This window comes from Carassius carassius, chromosome 12 (assembly GCF_963082965.1).
Source record: "Carassius carassius chromosome 12, fCarCar2.1, whole genome shotgun sequence".
NCBI lineage: Eukaryota > Metazoa > Chordata > Actinopteri > Cypriniformes > Cyprinidae > Carassius > Carassius carassius.
The window spans coordinates 632,891-649,200 of NC_081766.1; the positions used below are offsets into that span (position 1 = coordinate 632,891).

At 36.6% G+C, this 16,310-nt stretch overlaps 1 protein-coding gene across 2 annotated transcripts in view; it reads right to left on the reverse strand.

The window, feature by feature from the left end:
* LOC132154396 (receptor-type tyrosine-protein phosphatase mu-like) overlaps window positions 1-16,310 on the reverse strand; it is a 186,365-nt gene that overhangs the window by 33,045 nt on the left and 137,010 nt on the right. For both annotated transcript variants that reach the window (XM_059562927.1, XM_059562926.1), the window contains 3 exons: window positions 8,350-8,501; window positions 4,959-5,033; window positions 4,219-4,245 (listed from right to left, as the gene is read on the reverse strand). In XM_059562927.1, coding sequence (XP_059418910.1) covers window positions 4,219-4,245; window positions 4,959-5,033; window positions 8,350-8,501 — 254 coding nt within the window. The remainder of the gene's footprint in view (window positions 1-4,218; window positions 4,246-4,958; window positions 5,034-8,349; window positions 8,502-16,310) is intronic.

Genomic DNA, 16,310 nt, shown 5'->3' on the forward strand with positions numbered 1-16,310 from the left:
GATACTTGTATAGTTTTTGGTAGTATTTTGAATTAGACTTAATTTTTATGTTTTCTGCTTTCATGGTAACTTTAAAGTTTTTGTAATTTTGTAGTGCTTTCACATTTTTGTTAGTTCCAATGTTGTTTTTTTTTTGTTGTTTTTATTTTATGATGTTATTATTATTTTATATTCTTTAATTTGCATACATTTCCAGAACATAAATCTGAATAATAGATAAAGCCAGGATCAAAATTGTTTTGATTTGGTTGACATAATAGAGTTAAAGTTTTTTTTTATCTCAAGTGATTTTGGGATTTTTCTTCTCATCACTACATAAATCAGAAAATACTGCCAACAGACAGAAAATAATTAATTTTCGCCATGTTTTTTTAGGAATGAAATGTTGTATAAATCAGTGTAATTGGTAAATAAACAAACCCCCTCACTAAAACCCCTTAGAATATAGATAGGAATAAAACTCTAAGTTTTTGAATGTGCAAGTGTTACTGAAGTGGAGATAAAACCTCACCAATGTTAAAGATATGCATTTTTACCTTGTTTTTAGGACTGAAATGTTGTATAACTCAGGGTGAATAATAAATGAACAAACCCCTCAGTAAAAACCTTGAGAATATAGATAGTAATAAAACTCTAAGTTTTGGAATGTGCAAGTATTACTGAAGTGGAGATAAAACCTCACCGCCTTTAAAGATATGCATTTTTACCTTGTTTTTAGTACTAAAATGATATATAAATCATTGTGAATGATATATGAACAAACCCTTTGGTAAAAACCTTCAGAATGTAGATATGAATAAAACTCTAAGTTTTGGTGTATGTAAGTGCTGCTGCAGTGGAGAAACAAGCTTATTGTCTTAAAAAAATTGCATTTTTACCACGTTTTTAGGAGTAAAATGTTGTATTAATCAGTGTGAATGATATATGAACAAATCCCTCAGGAAAAACCTTTAGAATATAGAGAGGAATAAAACTCTAAGTTTTGGTGAATGTTAGAGCAGCTGAAGTGGAGATTAAAACTTTTAAATATATGTATTGTAACTAAAATCTACAGATGCAGATAGATAAAGTGCAATAATATAAACGCTTGTGTGTTTTGAGCAGTGCAGTGTTTCTCCTGTAGTATCTTTGCCTTAATTGCCTGAATTTTTTCAGTTAGTCAATCAGTGTAAAAGAAAGCGCTTGATTGGTTTCCCATTCATTGGCGATGGATGATCATGACACGACGTTGCAGGAAGGGTGGATGAGTGGATGTGGAGGGAGGGAATCGATTGACTGCCCTGCTCGTTCATTCCTTTGTGAAATATCACGTGATAAAACTTCAAAGAAACACAGCTAGAATTGGCCTGTCTGCCTGTTTCGACCCTGATCTGAGATCTGCCATGAGGCCTGGGTGCTGTCAATCAACAGCAAAGCATGAGCGGATAATCGAGCGTGTGATGATGGATGTTCAGAGCCACACGGGCCAAAGCACAACAAGCCAAATCAAAGAGAGCAGAAACACGATGAAGATGAACACGGGAGGAGGATGATGATGAAGATGAGGTGGACGAGTGATGCTGTAAAGCCAATGGAGGGAGAGGAATGGGACACTAATGAAACACACAACCTCTGTCACGCTGATGAACTTACCATTAATGGGGACTTTTTAAGCAGATACATTAGAGGTTAAACGAGAGACAGAGAGAGAGCGAGAGACAGCCAGAGAGGAGAGAGAGAGAGAGAGGAGACAGGGTATAAGCAACAAATACACCAAAGAGAACTAGCAGAGCTCTGATCAGTCGCAGGGCGATCGGGGATCCGGGTGTTATGGGACTCAAATCACAATGAAGGAGAAAAATGAGTTTCAAAACAAAAGAAGAAATGCAAATAAAATTGATGTACATTGCAGTCGCTTCATGGAGATCTACAGAGCAGCTGCCTCGATTGAGTGTGCTGAGGTCAAAGGTCACACGGAGGCCAATCATTTGTCAAATTATATGACCTCACCCTTAAAAATGATAAACAAAAATACAACTTTAATGGGGATTAAGATGATGTTTGCTGAACTCAATGTGCTTTGTGCATTGTATTACTGGCTTCAAGACAATAAATGCATTTAATCAGAATTTAAAATATAATCAAAATAACTAGCTACATAAATAAATAATTTTATTATTGTTATAAATTGTAAAAAAAAAAAAAATAATTAAAATTAAAAAAAAAAAAAAAAATGAACTAAATAATTTACATTTAAAAATAAAAATGTATAAAAATGATAATAAAATCCTAAATATTAAACATATAAAAATTAATTAAACTCTAGAAAATTATGATAAACAAACAAATAGAAATACAATAAATGCATTAAATTATAAATTAGAATTACAGCAAATAAATAAATAAAATGAAACATTTCAAAATAATGAATAAAATTATTAAAAAATAGAAATATAATTAATGCATTAAATTATTAATTACAATTCAAATAATAATAAATAATTAGTTATAATAATTGTGATAAACATAATAATAATAATAAAATAGAAAAATGGACATATGTATTAAATGATCAATTAAAATTATGACAAATATAATAAAAAAATAAAAATAATAATAAATAGCAAAAATGCTAAATATATTAAATATAATAAATGCAACGAACAAACAAAGAAATGGCAGTGCTTGATTTGAAGACATTTGAACAATAAATACTTGATGTCCAGTGTAAAATCTACATCCTAAGGCGTAAGCGGTTGAGAAGTGCTGAAGCAGCAGCTGAGTTGATTCTGCTCATGTTGAACATCAGCATCATCTTCCCTGCTCCATAAACCCTTGTGTGCCGGAGGTAAAGCTTTGCTGTTTTTCCCTGTTTTATTGTGTAATGTAAACCTGTTCACGCTCGAGCGATCGTTTACACGTACCGTTAGCCTAGAGTCATTCATATTTAATACACCGCTCTGAGCTCTTATTTTTCATTACATTATGTTTCAATTAAATTCTCAGGCCTTGCGAGGGCCGACTCTGGGGTATGGAGCGCTTTAGATAAATGGGGTGTAGAGGTGCTGTGAAAATGAGACAAAACCTCCTTTATTATTCTATTTTATCTTAGAACAAACCAATAAACAGCCACGAAATAAGAAAAATAAAAACAAGTAGGTCAGAAAGAGCTGCTAAAGGCAGAAGAAACATTAGAGAGAATATCAGAGAAGCAAAGAAACACCGGAGTGGATGTAGAGAACAAAACAGAAACGCTGATCCAGCCATCCTCCTCCATAAACTACAAAAAAACATCCCGAGGGGAAAATCGACACCGGCAGAACCGTCTCCACATTTATACAGTAAAGCATTCACTCATGAACCGCATCAGTGGAACCGCATTGACCTGAAGAACCACAGAGGGATGCATTCACCTTTACATCCGCCAGGCGCTTTTATTGCATTTATCATCTCATCAGTTCTTCACGTCTAATGTAACATCATCATTGTCAGCCACAGTTTAAGAAACCCTAAAACTTTTAAACTTGCACTCCTAAGTATCTTGGTGTTCACAAAAACAGCTTTCATAATAAAAAAAAAAAACGATTTCTTTTTAATGCATTATATTATTATTATTAAACAATATTTACTATGAATTTATTGATTAATTATTTGACTTGATTAATATATATATGTATTATTATTATTATTAATAATAATACTACATTAAAAACATAAAATAAACGTATTAATAGTAATTAACACAATATATTAATTTAATACACATTTTAATAAAATAATAAATACATTTACAATATAATTTATTTTAAAAGAATATAAATAATTGAAATAATAATGTTATGTGTATAATAATAATAATAATAATAATAATAAATTTAATTATTTAAATAATAATTTTAATTTAATTAATAAATATTTAAAAAATAAAATGTATTGATTTATAAATGTTAATGCTTTTTTCTGACTTCAAACGTGTAATCCGACTGAATTCAGGGGATTGATTTACTAACATCACCGCAGCTACAGCATCATCCATCCACTCCTCCACATCCAGTCCACATGTCTGTGCATGCAAATGAGATGTCTGACAGGAAGTGACATCACAGATGGGATGGAGTGAAGGTGGAAGCCAAAGGAAGAGAAGCGACAGACAGACAGACAGACAGGTGAGCTGATGAGAAGCTGTAAAACAACCCAAATCAAACCAACATGATGTGGAGGAACACAGACGAGGCTCACCTAAGATCGCTGTGGGGACGAAGGGGTCTGGAGAGAGAGAGAAACACACACACACACACACACACACAGAGAGAGAGAGAGAAACACACAAACCATCAGTCCGTCTGAATGAACAGCTCTATCTCAAAGCTCATCTGTCCAGCTCAATGACCAGAGTCAGAAGATATTTCCTTCACTGTTTCTACCATAATCAGGATTAAATGACTTGTTTTTATAAACAAACAGAAAAATTATTTCTTCATTTTAAGCATTGTTTAGCATTTTAATTAAGTAAGATGTATTATTGTAAATTATTTTATTATTGTAATATTAAATAATTACAAAGATATTTAAAATATAATTAAAACATTAAATACAATAATAATAATAATAATGGAAATTATTATTACTAATCCAAAATCATTTTAAGTTTTACTTTATTAATACATTTATGTACATTTTATATTTGTGGTTAATAATAACAATAAGAAGTAATAAATGAGTCTCACAGATGTCATTAAAACATTACATTCAAATTCGATTTGTTTTTGATCAAACATTTTGAATTGAATAAAATATACAATGTTGTTTCCTGGAGGGGCCAGAAAAAACTTAATTCAAAGAGAAAACATGTTTATCTTTAATAATAACAGGACAGAAACTGTGTGGTTTGTGTGGAGTGAGCTCCGAGGCGCTGTGTCTGCAGTAAATCAGTCGAGCGTGTTTGTGCCGCATGCACACGCGTGTGGAGTGTGTGTTACCTGGGTAATACGTGTTTGGGATGCTGCTGCTCAGCGTGTTCGTCTTCACCGTCAGAGAACACGGAGAAGATCCGGCTTCACAGAGACAAACAGCACAGAAAAACTACTTTACAAACACACAATACTAGTGCTGGAACTAAAACCATCAATTATCTCAACCCCTCCATATTTGAAATATTTAAATATTATTAGTGCTGTATTTATACAGTACAGACCAAAAGTTTGGAAACATTACTATTTTTAATGTTTTTGAAAGAAGTTTCTTCTGCTCATCAAGCCTGCATTTATTTGATCAAAAATACAGACAAAACAGTAATATTGTGAAATATTATTACAACTTAAAATAATTGTTTTTAAATTTATTCTACTTTAAATGATCATTTATTTCTGTGATGCAAAGCTGAATTTTTAGGATCATTATCACATGATCCTTTAGAAATCATTCTAATATGATGATTCATTATCAAAGCTGGAAACAGTTCTGCTGCTTAATATTTGTTCAGAACGTGATACTTTTTTAGGATACTTTGACGAATAAAAAGTAAAAAAAAAAAAAAAGGAAGCTATGTTTATAAATATTTTGTAATAACAATATACACTACTGGTCAGTAATTTGGGGTCAGTCATTTTCTTTCTTTCTTTTTTTTTAATAAAATCAATACTTTTATTCAGCAAGGATGTGTTAAATTGATAAAAAGTGAAAAAAAGTTTTTTTTTATTTTGAATAAATGCAAATCTTTTTAACCTTTTATTGATCAAATATATGAGACAGCAGAACTGTTTCCAACACTCATAATAAATCAGAATATTAGAATGATTTCTAAAGGATCATGTGATCGACTGATGTTACATGTGACACTGAAGCTGGAGGAATGATGCTGGAAATTCAGCTTTGCATCACAGGAATAAATTATTATTTTAAAGTATATTCATATAGAAAACTATTATTTTAAGTTGTAATAATATTTCACAATATTACTGTTTCTTCTGTATTTTTGATCAAATAAATGCAGGCTTGATGAGCAGAAGAAACCTCTTTCAAAAACATTAAAAATAGTAATGTTTCCAAACTTTTGGTCTGTACTGTATATGCATAATAAATATACACAGTTCACACACATATGTTATGTAAACAAAACAAAAACGTTTATTTTGGATGCGATTAATCGCGATTAATCGTTGCCCAGTACTAAATAGCAATAAATAAGTAAACTAAACAATAATTAAAACCATTGCCTGGAAATAATTAACTTGAAGTACTAAAATAGAAATTAATAAAAACTAAACAAATAAATTAAAACTAAAGTAAATTAAGATAAATTCTGAAATAGTAGCATAAAAAAACTAATAAAAATGATAAAAGCACTTAACAAAATATGAAATAAGAGCCAATTTAAAATACAAATGAATGTTTTTAATATAAAAGTAATGCTGAAATAACACTGGCACACAGCTCTGTGTAATCATGCCACAGTGCAAAACATACTAATGCTCTTACAGTTTTTATGAATGCTTAAGCGCTAATTGTGATTCTTGTAGCACAATTTCTAAAACTATTAATACGTATAGCAAAACCACTCACTGAGTTTGCAAAACTAAAAGCACAAACACTGCTTTGCACTCAGTTTGCAATTTTGTAACACACACTTTGCAAAACTGTAGGCACAATTCACTGCACAACACTCTTTTTGCAGAACTTTAAACACAACTCACTGCTTGCACTCAATTACCAAATTTCCAACACACTCCTAGCAAAATTATACACATGTATGGCTATCATTAACACTATTCTGCCAACTGTCTGGCACACTTTCACATGTGAAAACTGTTTTGAGCAGTAAGAGTGAGAATCAGAGGAGGTCAAGGGAGAGGACGTGGAGGTGAAGAAGAGGACGAGGAGGGGAAAGAGGAAGGGTAAGAAGAGTAAGAAATAGAATAACTGATGACATCAGAGCTACAATAGTGGACCATGTCATCCACCATGGGATGACCCTGAGGGAAGCTGGCCAACGGGTTCAGCCTAATTTGAGCCGCTACACTGTGGCAAGCATCATTAGGACATTTCGAAATGAGAATCGCTAAGTACTTTGTAGCACTGCCATACTCTACTGAGAAACACAACAGTACCATACATGCAAAAATACTGAAATTGTTACTTTACAGAATTGCTAGACGTCCAGATGTTTGGGCCAGAGGAAGAATGTTCCCTCCAGAGCAAGAGACTCATATAGTGAACATGGTGATTGCCAATAATGCAATAAGACTGCGCCAAATACAGCAGCGCATAAGTGATAATGACACCATCTTTCAAAATATACACTTTCGAGAGAAACACAGAACGTGTAAAGCAACTGCGATATGACTATGTGCAGGTAAGCTATAGTGTCATCGGTTCTGAATGTGGAAGTGCATACTGTAGAGTTGTGCATGGGCCTGATGTGTTGCATTTGTTTTGTCTTGTCCAGAGAGTGATGGAACTAGAAGCAGATGCCATGGGACATGAGCTACTTTTTGTAGATGAGGCGGGTTTTAACCTCAGTAAAACCAGGAGACGGGGCAGGAACATTACTGGACACCGTGCCATCATCAATGTCCCAGGACAACGTGGTGGTAACATAACCATGTGTGCAGCTATAAGCCAAAATGGTGTTCTTCACCATCATGCAACCATAGGCCCATACAACACTGCACACATTATTGCATTCCTGGACACCTTACATGACATGCTCACTGTTCAGAGACCAGAGCATACCCGATGTCATCATATGGGACACTGTTAGTTTCCATTGGGCTGCTTTGGTCCGCAACTGGTTTACAGACCCACCATCCTTCATGGCACTCAACCTCCCTCCATACTCTCCATTCTTAAATCCCATCGAGGAGTTCTTCTCTGCCTGGCGCTGGAAAGTGTACGCCCATCATCCTCGTCAACAGGTAGCCCATTTTTACGAAGGTGTGAAGAGTTAATCTAGCTGTGTTCGCTTTTGCAAGAGAACTACAATGTTTTGATAATTGGGTGAAAGGTTTTCTTATTTGTGTGTAGAGTTTTGCAAAAATAGCCAATAGTAACAAAAAATGTGCTTAAGCAATCAGAAAAAACTGTAAACATTACACGGGTTTAATTCTGCTCATATCCCTTTGGATTCTGCGATGGATGTGCAGCTGTCAGTAACACGTGTTTCTGGTGTGTGTGTGTATGTGTGTGTGTGTGCGCAGAGACGGCGATCTGAGGACGTGTCTGCAGGAGAGCATGCATCTGTGTGTCTGCGTATGCGATTAAAGCGCTCTCTCAGTCAGATCTGTCAGGAGCTTCTGTGAGGACAAGTGTTTGTGACAGCTGCTTTATCACAATGAGTGTGTGTGTGTGTGTGAGTGTGTGTGTTTCCCTCACAGCGTCCGTTGAGGTTGTGTGTGTCCATGAATGAAAGCGCTTCATCACAGTTGGTTCCCTGCTCCGTGTAGCTCTTGTCCATTGAGTTCACCATCACGGTCATCTCCTGTCTCGTGCTGCTCAGAGTCTCCTTACGCTTCTTCGCCAGCTTCCTGCAAATCAAAGATAAAATAACAGCATTAGAGCTGTGATAAAAAGTGACACACGACCTGTATGCAGCCTGAACACTGTGTGGGAATTTGTGACACTGTTTCCCACAATGCAATTTTTTTTTTTTAATGTATTTTATTTTAAAGTATTACATTTTAGTAATTTTGTTGTGTTTTATGTTTATTTTATGAATTTTTATTTCAGTTTTAGTATCACTGGGATCAGGGGGGGATTTTTTATCTGGGGGGGGGACCAAGCTCTCAAGCAGTCAAATTTTCTCAGTCCAGAAAAATCACCAGCTCAGACATAGACAATTTTTTGTAACTTAATTAAAAAAAAGCAAACTTTCTTATATTCTAGATTCATTGCACACAAACTGAAATATTTCAATAGTTTTAATTCTGATGGCTACGACTTACAGCTTAAGAAAATAAAAAATCCAGTATCTCAAAAATTTGAATATTCTATTTTGAGCTTGATTAGTTTGATTAATTTTGAGTATAAATACAGGGTACCTCCTGGGATAGTTTAGAACATGCAACCACAATTATGGGAAAGACTACTGATTTCACATTTGTCCAAGAGACAATCATCAACACCCTCCACAAGGAGTGTCAGCCACAGAAGGTCATTGCTGAAATGGCTGGCTGTTCACAGAGTGCTGTATCAAAATATATTCATAGACAGTTGACTGGAAGGATAAAGTGTGGTAGGAAAAGGTGCACAAGCAACAGGGGTGATCACAGCCTTGGGAAGATTATCAGGAAAAGCTGATTCAAGAACTTGAAAGAGTGTCACAAGGAGTGGACTGAAGCTCAGTGCATCAAGAGTCTCCACACTCAGACGACTTCAGGAAAAAAGCTACAGCTGTCACATCAGACAGTGCACTATAGACTCCCTGAGGAACAGTTCCACTCATTCTCTACCATAGGAGAGGAATAATTGTATAAACTTGTTAAATCGTCTAAACCAACAACATGTATGTTAGACCCTATACCATCTAAGCTCCTAAAAGAGGTGCTTCCAGAAGTCATAGATCCTCTTCTGACTATTATTAATTCCTCATTGTCATTAGGATATGTCCCCAAAACCTTCAAACTGGCTGTTATTAAGCCTCTCATCAAAAAAACACAACTTGACCCCAAAGAACTAGTTAATTATAGACCAATCTCGAATCTCCCTTTTCTGTCCAAGATACTAGAAAAGGTGGTATCCTCACAATTATATTCCTTCTTAGAGAAAAATGGTATATGTGAGGATTTCCAGTCAGGATTAAGACCGTATCATAGTACTGAGACTGCTCTCCTTAGAGTTACAAATGATCTGCTCTTATCATCTGATTGTGGGTGTATCTCTCTATTAGTTTTATTGGATCTTAGTGCTGCGTTTGACACAATTGACCACAACTTTCTTTTACATAGACTTGAACACTTTGTTGGCATCAGTGGAAGTGCATTAGCATGGTTTAAATCGTACTTATATGACCGCCATCAGTTCGTAGCAGTGAATGAAGATGTATCATATCGATCACAAGTGCAGTATGGAGTACCTCAAGGCTCAGTACTAGGGCCGCTACTCTTCACGCTTTATATGTTACCCTTGGGAGATTTCATCAGGAAACATGGTGTTAGCTTTCACTGTTATGCTGATGATACTCAGCTCTATATTTCTTCGCAGCCCGGTGAAACACACCAATTTGAAAAACTAATCAAATGCATAGTCGATATAAAAAACTGGATGACGAGTAATTTCTTACTGCTTAATTCTGAAAAAACAGAGGTGTTAATTATAGGACCTAAAAACTCTGCTTGTAATAACCTAGAACACTGTCTAAGACTTGATGGTTGCTCTGTCAATTCTTCTTCATCAGTTAGGAACCTAGGTGTGCTATTTGATCGCAATCTTTCCTTAGAAAGCCACGTTTCTAGCATTTGTAAAACTGCATTTTTCCATCTCAAAAATATATCTAAATTACGGCCTATGCTCTCAATGTCAAATGCAGAAATGTTAATCCATGCATTTATGACCTCAAGGCTAGATTATTGTAATGCATTATTGGGTGGTTGTTCTGCACGCTTAGTAAACAAACTACAGCTAGTCCAAAATGCAGCAGCAAGAGTTCTTACTAGAACCAGGAAGTATGACCATATTAGCCCGGTCCTGTCAACACTGCACTGGCTCCCTATCAAGCATCGTATAGATTTTAAAATATTGCTTATTACTTATAAAGCCCTGAATGCACCTCAGTATTTGAATGAGCTCCTTTTACATTATAATCCTCTACGTCCGCTACGTTCTCAAAACTCAGGCAATTTGATAATACCTAGAATATCAAAATCAACTGCGGGCAGCAGATCCTTTTCCTATTTGGCGCCCAAACTCTGGAATAACCTACCTAACATTGTTCGGGAGGCAGACACACTCTTGCAGTTTAAATCTAGATTAAAGACCCATCTCTTTAACCTGGCTTACACATAACATACTAATATGCTTTTATTATCCAAATCCGTTAAAGGATTTTTAGGCTGCATTAATTAGGTAAACCGGAACCGGAAACACTTCCCATAACACCCTATGTACTTGCTACATCATTAGAAGAATGGCATCTACGCTAATATTTGTCTGTTTCTCTCTTGTTCCGAGGTCACCGTAGCCACCAGATCCAGTCTGTGTCCAGATCAGAGGGTCACTGCAGTCACCCGGATCCAGTACGTATCCAGACCAGATGCTGGATCAGCACCTAGAAAGGACCTCTACATCCCTGAAAGACAGCGGAGACCAGGACAACTAGAGCCCCAGATACAGATCCCCTGTAAAGACCTTGTCTCAGAGGACCACAGGAAACAGATGATTCTTCTGCACAATCTGACTTTGCTGCAGCCTGGAATTGAACTACTGGTTTCGTCTGGTCAGAGGAGAACTGGCCCCCAACTGAGCCTGGTTTCTCCCAAGGTTTTTTTCTCCATTCTGTCACCGATGGAGTTTCGGTTCCTTGCCGCTGTCGCCTCTGGCTTGCTTAGTTGTGGTCACTTCATCTACAGCGATATCGTTGACTTGATTGCAAATAAATGCACAGACACTATTTAACTGAACAGAGATGACATCACTGAATCCAATGATGAAATGCCTTTAACTATCATTTTGCATTATTGACACACTGTTTTCCTAATGAATGTTGTTCAGTTGCTTTGACGCAATGTATTTTGTTTAAAGCGCTATATAAATAAAGGTGACTTGACTTGACATTCCTAGAACCAAGCCACTCCTGAACTAGAGAATAACATCTGAAGCATTTCACCTGGGGTAAGGAGAAAAAGAACTGGACTGTTGCTCAGTGGTCCACAGTCCTCTTTTCAGATGAAAGTAAATTTAGCATTTCATTTGGAATTCAACGTCTGGAGTCTGGAGGAAGACTGGAGAGGCACAGGATCAAAAGTCCAGTGTGAGGTTTCTGAAGTCAGAGATGATTTGGGTGCTGTGATGTCTGCTGGTGTTGGTCCTTTGTGTTTTATCAAGTCCAGAGTCAATGCAGCCATCTACCAGAAAATTTTGGGAGCACTTCCATCTTCCATCTGCTGACAAGCTTTATGGAGATCCTGATTTCCTCTTCCAGCAGCACGTTAGCACCTGCCCACAGTGACACAACCACTTCCAAGTATTTTGCTGATCATGATACTACTGTGCTTGATTAGCCAGCCAGCTCACCTGACCTGAACCTCTATCTATAGAGGATCTATGGGGTATTGTGAAGAGGAAGATAAGTAACATCTGACAAACAATACAGAGGAGCTGAAGGCCGCTATCAAAGCAACCTGGGCATCAGTAACACCTCAGCAGTGCCACAGGCTGATCGCCTTCATGCCACGCCACACTGAAGCCCAGGTTGTATTTGAGTATTGAGTGTATAATTAAACCTACATTGGATTTTAATTTTTTTTTTTCTTTCAAAGTTTCCTACTTTTAATTTTTCTAAGCTGGAAGTCAGCATCAGAATTAAAACAAAAAACTCTTGAAATATTTCAGTCTGTGATTCTAGAATATAAGAAAGTTTGCTTTTAAGAACTTTTCCATGACATTCAAATTTTTTGAGATGCACCTGTATAAGATCACTATGGTTATCGCTACAGGCACAATTGAGGCAGCTACCAGCTACTCGTAGGACCCCGGGGTCAGGAGTCATAGCACACACACACACACACTAGAGCCCGACCGATATATCGCCCGACCGATATATCGGCCGGCCGATATTATCGGCCGATATAAGCTAATTGCATTTAAATCGGCATCGGCATTTATAACGGCCGATGAAACATGAGAAACAGAGTCTCATGCTTCACTCATGTTATGAGTGTTGCATAGTGTGCCCACCAGAGGGAGCTCTGCAGCTCCAGAGTTAACAACAGCGCCAGAAGTCCACTACAGAAGAAAGCGATCAGCCAAGCCACGGAGATGTAACAAGCCAGACGGTGAGTCTGTCGTTCGTCATGTGAAATGATTGTAGATTTAGTTCATACCCTGTATATAAAAACTGTGTGGTAGTTCTAGCTAACGGTCCTATCATTATCACTTCTAAATATTCTGTAACATCACTTACAGCCGCTAATGCATTGCTATATTAGATTAGCCACAAAGCTAATACCATGTTTATCAGTGGAAGAGCGCGAATGTTAATAGGAGGTCAAACTATAACGTTAGCGTTTAACTTATTCTTATTCTATTGCGGTGTGTTTCCCACATAATGACCGCGTAATTGGGCCTTTCACACAGTACGCGGTATGCACGGCGCTTGCCGCTGGGTTCAGCGTTGCCCTTCAGATACAACGCGATTTGCGCTGCGCTATGGCGTAGGCGGAGTTTTAAAAACGTTTAGCGGGAGCTCTTTCATAGTCTGTTCCTCCTCCTTTCGGTCAGCAGCAAACATGTATCTGTCCCGTTATAAGAAGCGAGCGATAGCGCTAGTCCTGCTGATGAGAATTAGGAGAGAAGCAAGGAAGAAGAGGCTACCCTCAGGTCCAGAGAACAATTTGGTGAATTCAGGCTGGTTACTTTACTCTAACGCTAATAGCTTCTTTTTTAGCAGGCCCCTTAAATGCTTGCTATTAACTTGTTTGAAGGTGGTTCTTCTCAAAATTGACAGCGGTGTGTTCATGACACTAACGTTAACCATTCAACTTCGAATTGATTCCGTAATCTTCCGGTAATAGTAGGCAAGACGATGTTCTGTGAGAGCAAATATAGTGTAGTTACAGTGACTACAGTAGCTGCGTCAGAAATGATTAAACCAGAGGGGACATGTAAATAAATGTGAGCTGAACAAGGGCTTTTTTTTTTTTTTTTTTTACATATTGTTTCAAAGCAGCTTTACAGACATAACAGGAAAATGTTGAAATAATATTGTTAAATATAAGTAGGTAATACCTATTGCTTGACAAATAAAAAAAAAATATATATTTCTCATTTTTGCCTATGTAGGAGATCCCAGTTTATTATTATTATAATTCTAATGATGACATGAGTAATGATACATGGTGATATTATTAATACACATGCTTATTCTTTCTCTGTCTCTCTTTCTGCCTACAGATGGCTGAAAAAGGTGAATGCTGTAGCAGCAAAGTGTGGGACTACTTCTGCAAATACTTTAACTTTAGTATTATAATTTATTTACAGTAAACACACAGACTGTTAAAACCAGCTTCAACTGGAAGAAAGTAAAAGTGTTAAATGTTTAAAACCAGACTGTTTTTTGATCATTAAAAAATATATACTTTTGATGTGCAATTGTTTAGTCATTGAGACTGTAATCTAAGGCTTTTTTTTAACATAGTCCATTCTGGAAAATGGTTTATACAGCCCACATACATAGAACAGGCAGATATTTTGCTATTGAATGTTGTGTAAGTGCAGTTTATAGGAAATGGGTCTAATATCCAGATTATTTTTAAAATCAAAATATCGGCTTATAAATCGGTTCTTTTCGGGTTAATATCGGCATCGGCATCGGCCCCCAAAAATCCATATCGGTCGGGCTCTAACACACACACACACACAGAACATAAACGTCAGTGGCAGCACCATCGTCGTGTGTTTGACAACAGAACAGCGTGTAGTGAGAAGGTGGGTACAAAGTAATGGTTTGATTATTATTGTGCTTCAGCCTGCGTCTGCCCTGACCCGATTCTTTAGCACCAACATACCCCAACAGGACCTGCTCCGGTGGCCGAGAGAGATAAACATGCTGCAAATGATAAAAATACCTGCAAATTAAGAAAACATCTTCATCAGTTTGACAACACTTGCTGCAAATACTCACAATACAAACAAATAAGGAAATTTAATATTTAAGGGAACCGTAAAGTGATAAACATGGCTGGGACATTATTTATCAATGTTTGCTCTGAAAAGATCTTTATTTATTTTAACAATCCAGGTCATAGATTCCTTAGCTTTTTTGTTTTGTTTTTTGAAATGGATATTATTAGCCTAAATAAGGTGACTAAATACACAATTACTGTAACTGTGAAAGGTTATGTAAGCTGGCTAACTTACTTTTACAACTTTTACAAAATCTAAACATAGCCTATGGTTTTACTATTGAAATGAATTAATTAATAAATACATTTATTATATAAAAAAAGCAAACAAAAAAAATTGTTACTATAATCATTAACAAATTAACCATGGATTTACTAATCTAACCATAGTTTAACCATGGTATTTGTACAACTATGGTTATACAAATATCGATACTCAAAAATAAAAAACCTTGTTTAAATTTTCTTTTTATTGGGGTAATTTTGTTTGTGTTGAGTATTTGCAGAGCGTTTCTGTATTTGTTTGTGTTGTGAGTATTTACAGCACGTGTGCTGTCAAACTGATGAAGATCTTTTCTTAGGGTAGCTAAACCCTAAACCACCTTTTTTTAGTTAAGGATCTGTAAGAATGGGGCTTTATTAGTGCTGGTCATTGATTCGAGCAACTTTTTTGACATTTGAGTATAAAGTGTTTTAATTCTACAATATATGGTGTAAAAACGTCTGAGTGCTGCCCTCTTCAGGTTGAACGGTGGCTACTACAGTTGATTTTTCCTATTGGATGTTGCGGTGGCAGGTGACGTAAGCAGTTTCCAGCTCACCACGCCCCTCTGTACGAGTTACCCCGCCCTTGGCAGTATAAAACCATCTTGTTCCGTCAAAATCACTGTAGTGAGTCAGGAGTTGGGATTGCGAGTATTGAAAATGACCAGGATAGACTATTATAGCATCTATTTAGCATAGCATTTATATAGTTATTTACATTATTTCATGTAGTTAATTAGCATAGTTGTTAGTGTAACGTTAGTATTGTTAGAAGCACAGTTAGTAGCATAGATTTATCTGTATTTAGTACAGTGGTCAGGATGGTACGGAAGTGTGTTGCTGGTTGTGACAGCACTGCTGGACTGCATAGTTTTCCAGCAGACTTTAAAATTAGGAGCCAGTGGTTGCATGCACTTGGCCTGGAAGACCGCGAGTTCCCGCTTAGAGCTGGAGTGTGCAAACTGCGTTTTACGCGGGATTGCTTCTCCAACGCAATGGAGGTGGAAATGGGCTTCTCCACACAGCTCGCGCTGAAAAGTGACGCGGTGTGGGAGTTAAGACCGCAGTTTGAGCCAGCGACTCGAATTGATATAAACAGACACCTCGACACCCTCCACTTCAGGTGAAAGTGGGGGAGAAAAGTCCTCTACTTCAAATGAACTCTCTGTTGCAAAGCTACTTGCGTCATTACAGTCACTCTCCATTTTAGCGTCTCTGACAGCAGCTGTCAAT